Source organism: Plectropomus leopardus, chromosome 7, assembly GCF_026936395.1.
Source record: "Plectropomus leopardus strain MGB_pleo_1.0 chromosome 7, ASM2693639v1, whole genome shotgun sequence".
NCBI lineage: Eukaryota > Metazoa > Chordata > Actinopteri > Perciformes > Serranidae > Plectropomus > Plectropomus leopardus.
The window spans coordinates 34,890,349-34,898,382 of NC_142182.1; the positions used below are offsets into that span (position 1 = coordinate 34,890,349).

Sequence of the window (8,034 nt, forward strand, 5' to 3'; positions counted from 1 at the left end):
TCTCCTTAAATGACGTAACATTATAACTGCAACGATCTGAGCATGTTTTGGTAAACATGCTTAGAATGGTATTTTGGCATGTAATGAGGTGACAGATCATAGAATGTTCTTTTATAAAACATTCCCACAATGTTACATGAGAACAAATGAATAACACTTTAAAAGCAACATTAATGATATTATTGAGGACTGAGATTACAGACCATTTTTTATGAAAATGTAATGCATTGTGATATGTAAAAATAAAAATAAAAACCCATTTTTTAAAAAAATTTCAGACAATTTTACCCTAACTTAAAAATTTCATTCTGGGAGCTGAAAAAACAAACAAACTTGCTACTGAAAATATTCCAAAAACATCTCAGAACATTTTTAGAACCAAAAATTGCTGAGTAGGAATGAATCAGTAATTCTCTCTCATGCTGTAAAATGTTGGTAATCTTCTTTTCTTCCTGTCTGTTTCCCTCCTCTTCCTCTTTAACCCCTCCATAAGGTCTGGAGTCATTGCGTGACAGTGCCCACTCAACACCAGTGCGTTCAGTGTCTCATGGGGAGTCCTTCATACCACGCTCCCGGAGCCAGGCCACAGACGCCAGTGACGGGACTGCGGTGATCTCGGACGAGGCCTACAGCCCCTCCGACAGCGTCCTGCCCACCCCGGTGGCCGAGCACAGCATGGAGCTGGCCGTCTCACGCCAGATCAACGGGGCGCCCTGCAGCATCGAGGAGGAGAAGGAGTCGGAGGCGGGCACCCCCCGAGGGGAAGGGGGTGATTTTGGTGCGGACGGTAGATCTGCACAGGAGGGTGCAGGGGGGGACTCGGCCCTCAGCGAGGTGGAACAGGTGAATAAATTTGTCTTAAGTGTCCTCCGTTTGCTCCTTGTGACCATTGGACTCCTCTTTGTCTTGCTCCTCCTCCTCATCATCCTCACCGAGTCAGACCTTGACATTGCATTTTTACGTGACATCCGCCAGACCCCCGAGTTTGAGCAGTTCCATTACGAATACTTTTGTCCCCTCAGGCGGTGGTTTGCCTGCAAGCTCCGCTGGGTGGGCGGGTTGCTCATTAACAAGTGAGAGTGAGATCGTAGAGTTCGTAAGCCCATTCGGGGGTCTGAGATGACGGTTAGGACTCCGGAGCGATGGAGGGCAGCCTCGTCCCAACCATGAACCCTGCTTCTCCCATCAACCTCCTCCAGACATACAGCTTGGACCACTCCTGGTAACACCGGGCCAGGATCTCTCTCCCCCTCCTCCACTTTGAGTTAACCCCCCCACCCAACCACCTCCTGGTTTCGCTTGATTTCTTCTTTTTTTTTCTACAAAGCCAGAGGACTTTCTTTTCTTTTCTTTTCTTTTTTAAATTTCAGCTCATTTCAGGTATTTTATTTTTTCAAATAACACAAAGGAAAAAAATTAAAACTGAAATCAAAGAACTGATGAAGTTTAAACAGTTCCTTTAAGAGGAACAGAAGATTTGTTTGCAACGGATGAGCGTTGCCTTCATTTATTATTTATTGCTTTTAAACATATATATTTGCATAAGAAAGTGAGAAGGGATGAACAGCAATTGAGTAAGTTTATTTGTCATTAAAATGAAGATGGAAGTGAGTTACGTTAGGGTCGATACTGCTGTGAAGTATACAAGAGGCAAAGTAGAATAATGTCATCAGAAGTCAGCAGATTCACCTCAGCAGGAAAAAAAAACAGAATAATAATCTGAGGGGAGAAATCATAGAAGTTGATGACACAGAGCAGACAGGGTGATTACCAAATGCCTTTTTGAGAAGAATTTGATTTTCAATTTCATGGATCGTTTTAAGACGCAATTACACTTTAGTATACAATGGTGTACAAAGTAAACTGACGAAGAGCAAAAAGTTGTTTTTCTAACATTTTATAGGGATAAAATAAAGCAGTACCAATAGTGTTGTGTGACCTAGTGTCAGATGCGGTTAGTGAAATATTCATGGAGAGCAATGATTCGCTGGCAGCAATAGATAATAGTCTAGATAGATGTGCAATGCTCATATGGTTTTAATAATTAAGTACGTTTGAATGTGCCCATCTGTTCAGTTGTTCTGTTATTTCTCCAATTAATTTGCATTTTTTTCATCAAGTTGAAATTCGATGAATTTCAATAGTTTCTTTGTATGAAGAGTTTATGATTTATTTTGGTTTCATATCGACCTTAGGTTTATGTATCATACAATATTATTATTATTATTATTATCATTAGAATAAGTATAATGATGTACTTTTTGTACAAATTACTTTGTTTCCTAATATATATTGACAGGTTTTCCATGTATATTTTAACAGAACTGAAATGTTATTTTGTTATTGAAGATTAAATTATACCTTTTTTAGCGCTGTGTTTCAAGTAAGGTCAGAAGCATTTATGGAAATGTGGAAGTGGGGACAAAAAAAAAAACAAAATAGGGTTTTTATCCAGATCCACTCGACAGTGATCACAACTCTCATCACTCCACCAGCAGTCAATCAGCCTTCAGTGTGTACACTTTCATGGCAATTTTGAACACACATTTGTACAGAATGAAATCTGGAGAAATCATCAAGCCACCACAAATGCCAAATAATCCAAAAAGCACATTTTCACCTTTCATAACTTCCCGTTATCTTATTTTTACTTGAAGAGTTTGGAGAGCTGACTGTGAGCCTGACCGATACTGGATACTGTCACTTGTTCCTTTCTTGTTCCTCACACTGAAATTCATTTTTAAAAGCATGAAGGAAAACTGGAGCTGAAGCAATGAGTTAATCGACTGATAGAAAATTAATTGGCAGCTATTTTGATAATCAATATTTTAAGCAAAGTCATTTTCTGGTTTCAGCTTCCCCAATGTAAAGATTTTTTCTGCTTTGCTTCATTGTAAATTGTAAATATATCTTTGGATTTGGGAAAAAGAAGATATTTTGATTAAGTCACCTTTGGTTCTGAGAAATTATTAATGACATTTTCTGACATTCTGTTGACTGAACAATGAATCAGTTAATCTAAAAAATAATGGGAAACTGTAAAAATAGTGAAAATAGTTATTGTCTGCAGCCATAAACAAAATATTGTCACTAATAAGTCATGATTTAATAGTTACACGCGACTAAAAAATGCAATCTCTTTGTCAGAGGTAACAGCGGAGTCTGTTTGACAAACTGCAGTCTGTAATTAGGATATATTCTGAGGTAACTCATGCACTTTTTTCTAGATTATGTACTTCATATGTATCTCCCTTAATTTTCATATCAGCCAAAATAAAAGCAGTTATTAATATATCTGTGATAAGCTGATATTGGTGAATAATCTCTGCCCTTAGATTTGTCGGTCAGGCTCTTTAGACTCTTCTGCCTCACAGCTCCAGGAAGCAATAACTGCCATGGCTGCTGGATTCTGGGTAAAATCTGTTTTTTGTATTGCGTGTTTACCTCTTGCACTGAGTGCAGGTGGAAGTGTTACTGTGTCTGTATGTAGGAATGGAAACAGGATTCAAGGTGGCAGTGGCAGAGGTTTAGACAGACAGGAGTCCATTTTTCATTTTTTACGAAAGGCAAGAAGAAGGAAAAGAGAAAGAAAATGAGAGAAAGAGGTAGAGAAGACTGAAGGATATCAGAGAGCTGTTTTGAAAGCGCAGAATAAAGGAATAATTCATCCCCAAATGAGCGTTTGTGTATCAGTTGCTCACCGTGTCACGTTAAATCTGTAAATAAAACATTGATATTCTCACATGCCTTTGATTAAGAAGAATCAGAAAATGGAGAAAACTTCGAAGAAATCAATAAATGAAAGGGTACGCATTTTAAAAATAGTAGAACTATATCAAAATATTTGTTTACAAACTGAGCTGTCGCACAACTTGTGCAGTGTCATCCATGTCTCATTTATCCAGAGATATGCTCAATACTTTACAAACAGCCAGCCCTTTCTGACAGGAAACGGGACTTAATTTGAAACTTATATGTGATATCTTCAGAGCCAGACTCTTTTGACAAAAACAGTAACTTTACCTCGCTGAACACAGGAGTTGAATGTATACTGCTGCCTCGATCTGTGGGATTGTTTGTGTTATTGTGGACTTTGGTGAATTTGAACTAACCTCTTAAAACACCACAGTCACACAGAAACCCAAATGAACAGATCAAGGGAACAGTAGACCAGCAACTCCCATGTTCACTGAGGTAAAATTACTATTTTTGTCAATGGAGTCTGGCCTGGAAGAGAGTGTAAGTAAGTTTTACTGTGAGCTCAGTTGTCAGTTTGTTTGGAAAGTATAGAGCACACGACTGGTTAAATGAAACATGGATAATACTGCAGTGTGAGAGTTTGTGATGTTCTGATTTAATTTTGCTGTAGTTAAACGTGGACCCCTGTGAATTCAATTGATTAAGAATTTCTCAATTTTTGGATTCTTTGTTCACCGTGAGTAATTGATACACAAATTGAAATTTGGGGGGTTAAGTATTCCTTTAAAAAACAAAACGGAAGGCACTTGGTAACTCATCACTCTAATGGCTGTACAGGTTCACTTTTTTTTTGGCCTGCTATTTTCAAATGCCACACTCGCATACCTGCAGCTACTCCCACTGAGGGCCCGATGGTGCTACCTTCTTTGTTTGCTCCTGTGTAATCCAAGCGTGTCAGTCCTTGGCTAAATTGTAGTCCTGACCACAGAGTAGCATGCACTTTGGCGTTGTGGCTGGATCCACTCCTGTAGCTCATTATCCTTCGTTAGTTATCTGTGGTGGAGGGAGCAGCGCTGACATTTCCCAGCAGACGCTTGAGGGAAAATCAAATCATTAGAGCTACATTGGCAAGAAACCTGTCACACATACGTGCAGTGTCGGAGCTTATTTATGTCAAGTTAATAGTTTGTAACTCGGATACATCTATTAAAAAGCAACACAAAGATGAAACACATTTTTCCTAGCAGGGAGTGGAGCTGGGTGGGCGGGTTGACATTTTTTTGTGTACATTCATACTTCATATTTATTACTTCTTTACTGACATAAAGGTCGATGTGAGCGACCAGGCAGCAAGGTTGAGTAGTTAGCAGGACATCTTTTAAAGGTCAAAGGTGTTTCTCATACATCTATCAGCATTATGTAGCTTCAGTGGTCTCTCTGAACATGCAACAATTCAAGAAAACAAGGCAGCATTATTCAAGGAGCAATAATCAGCTGGAAGAGCAAAAAGATTTACAAACTTGTGTATGAAAATCCAACAATGAGTAATGTCCTTTCTGTTTCTATAAAAAAAAGAAAAAAAATTTACCAAATTTGCTGTTGTGCTGACTCTAATGATGATGTGACCACTGAGACATGTAGTTACTGTTGCATTCATTAATAATATTTTATAAAAATCCAATTTTCCTTAGAGACCTCTTGTGTGGATGTTTGTTCTGCTGTTTTCTTTGCTGTTTCATTGTTAAGTGACAGATTGTTCCCTGTGCCTGGATCCTAACTCTACAGTTTACCAAAGTGACAAAGATGAAGGACTGGAGAGCGAAAGACACAACATCCCTAACAGCCGTACTACAGACTCCATCCTTAAATCTCCCCAGGCCGAGAGGGAAAAAGTGTTCATCTCTGTCTGAAACTGTTTGTAACGTACACTTAATTCTCTGTCTTAATTTGTCTCGACAGGATTTCCTGTTGACAAACCCAACTTTAATTTGACATTTCAGTTGCTGTGTCATGTTTACATAGTTTACAGTTATTTTACTTCATGGCAGATGGCTGCAGTTTATGCCAGATGTGTGACATTTGATGAAAGACTTTGATTGTCATCCATGGTTTTACAAATCAGAAACAGCCTGTCCATCCCTCAAGAGCCACAATGAAGGTAAAGCCAATGCGGCACATCACAAGATGAAACATTTGTTTCTGTGCTTAAATTTACAACACGGGATGGACTCAATAACACAAACACCCATGTGATATAATGTAACAACCCAGCAACAAACCTGCATCTGTGTATGATCAGTTTTGTTAAGGCGGTGTCAGAGATGTTGAAGGGTCAATTCTGAGGTTGTGGTGTTTTTGTACTGGACTGAACTCAGGGTTCCCACATCTTCTTTAACATTAAACTCAAGGACTTTTCAGGTCCAATTCTCTTCAATCCAAGGTACCAACATGGCAAAGTGTGAGACATTGATCAAGTTTAATTAAATTTATAACACTGAGAATTTTTATACTAGTTACTAGCAGGCTTAACAGAGGCTCACACAACAATTAAAGAGTATTTTTTTGGTGTTTATCTTGATTTTTTATTCTGTATTTTTCTTTTAACGTGGACCCTATTTTCATGCAATTTTGTGCTTAAGTGCCTCATGAGAGCAACAATTTTTGAAAATTGGCCCAATACTGAACGAGAGCGCTGCAGCCAGCAGCAGAGGAACAGACTGCATTGCAATTCACATAAAGACCGTCAATTTATGTCCACTTACAGTGTTTGTTTTTGCCACTGATTATCTGATTGCTCAGATTAATATTTGAAGTCTTTAACAGCAGTATGGAAAGAATGAGAGGTCGACCTCTTTGTTTAAGGAGTAAGATTATTTTTGTTTAACCAGAAACAGCCCAGAAATCGCTAATTAGTCATTTTAAATACACTTTTTTCAAAGGTGACAGGAAAAAAATAGAATTCATAAAAAAACATCTTGCTTTCTCTTTCCACTGCTCCAGCATTAACAACTCTGGTTTGGATTATATAAACCATTAAATCCTCTAGTTAAATGTGAAAATATGCTAGCTGTAAACACTAAAATTACTTTATTTAAATAAAGTCTTGTGGGTTTCAGTGCTGTTTCTGGTTAAACAAAAGTAATCTGACTTTTTAACAAAAAGGTCTATCTCTGTAGGGATCTTTTTAATAATGTTTTCGGAAACTTAAGAATATTAATCTGAGTCTATCAGCAACCTGTTTCCCGCTTCTGGCAAGAGCGGTCTCTCTCAGCACTGGATCATTTTCCAGAATTTTTACTGCCATTAACCACTTGGACACCAAATGTACTAAAATAGGGTCCAGGTTGAAAAATACCAAAGTTACCCTTTAAAGGGAGAAAAGCTTGAATGTATGAAATTGTGTTTTGTTGCAGCCATGGCAAACGATTAAAAAAAAAAAGTTTTTATTTATATTCTTGCACAAAATATATAAATTCAAGCACTTTTAATAACCTATTTCTTTTTATGTCTATTAAAAAAAAACTTTCAAGACTTGATTTTTAGTCAAATTCATACCTTCAAGGATGTCATCAACCTGTGGGAACCCTGTGAACCTTACCATTAGGTGTTTTTGTTATTTTGTCTACTCCCTGTTTTCTTACATATTTGTAGCAATCACGTCTTTAAAAAAAACAGTCCCAAAAGTTAATATATGTACGACATAATCAGGGCTCAGCTTTCAAAGACTGCCAATGGCTGTCCTTCAGACATACAGCATTTTTCATTATTTCTGTGAATTACATATCCAGTTTAAATGATAGAAATCAAATGATTTAAACACAGTCGGCTACCCAAATTGAATTTCTGGCCAAAATCGCTGCAGCATTAACATGGATGATACATGTAGAACTGAGGGGTCGACATATGGAACCAGTCATAACTGAAGACATCTTGACGTGCTTGTTTGCCCCTCTGTCAGCTCCCCGCGGGCAGACCCTTACACAACCACGCATACACGTCAGTGAGTGTATATGCATATCCATGTCTGGTGGTGTGTTATGTAGTCTGCATTGTTCTATCCTGGGATTGGAGATTGCTGTTTGATTACGTTATATATACAAGTATAAATATATATATATATATATATAAATCCATGTGCCAAATCCAGTTCTTGTTCAGTCTGATCCATTCCGAACCCATGTTTGTACTGTAGGTAACCTTCTGTACAAGTTGGTATAAAATATTGTTTCTCTCCAATAGTCCCTTGTAACTGGTGCCATTAAATTAAACTATTCAAACTTGAAATAAACATTGAATAAAAATGTGACGTGGCTCCCTGTTGCTTTGTGGAACAAC

At 37.9% G+C, this 8,034-nt stretch overlaps 1 protein-coding gene across 4 annotated transcripts in view; it reads left to right on the forward strand.

Moving 5' to 3' along the window:
* The window catches only part of frmd5a (FERM domain containing 5a), a 98,782-nt gene extending 90,777 nt beyond the window's left edge, over positions 1-8,005 (forward strand). For 3 of the 4 annotated variants that reach the window (XM_042496926.2, XM_088080593.1, XM_088080592.1), the window contains one exon: positions 494-8,005. In XM_042496926.2, coding sequence (XP_042352860.1) covers positions 494-1,077 — 584 coding nt within the window. In that variant the 3' untranslated portion in view covers positions 1,078-8,005. The remainder of the gene's footprint in view (positions 1-493) is intronic. The other variant, XM_088080594.1, reaches the window with a different exon arrangement.
* The last annotated feature ends 29 nt before the right edge of the window (positions 8,006-8,034 follow it).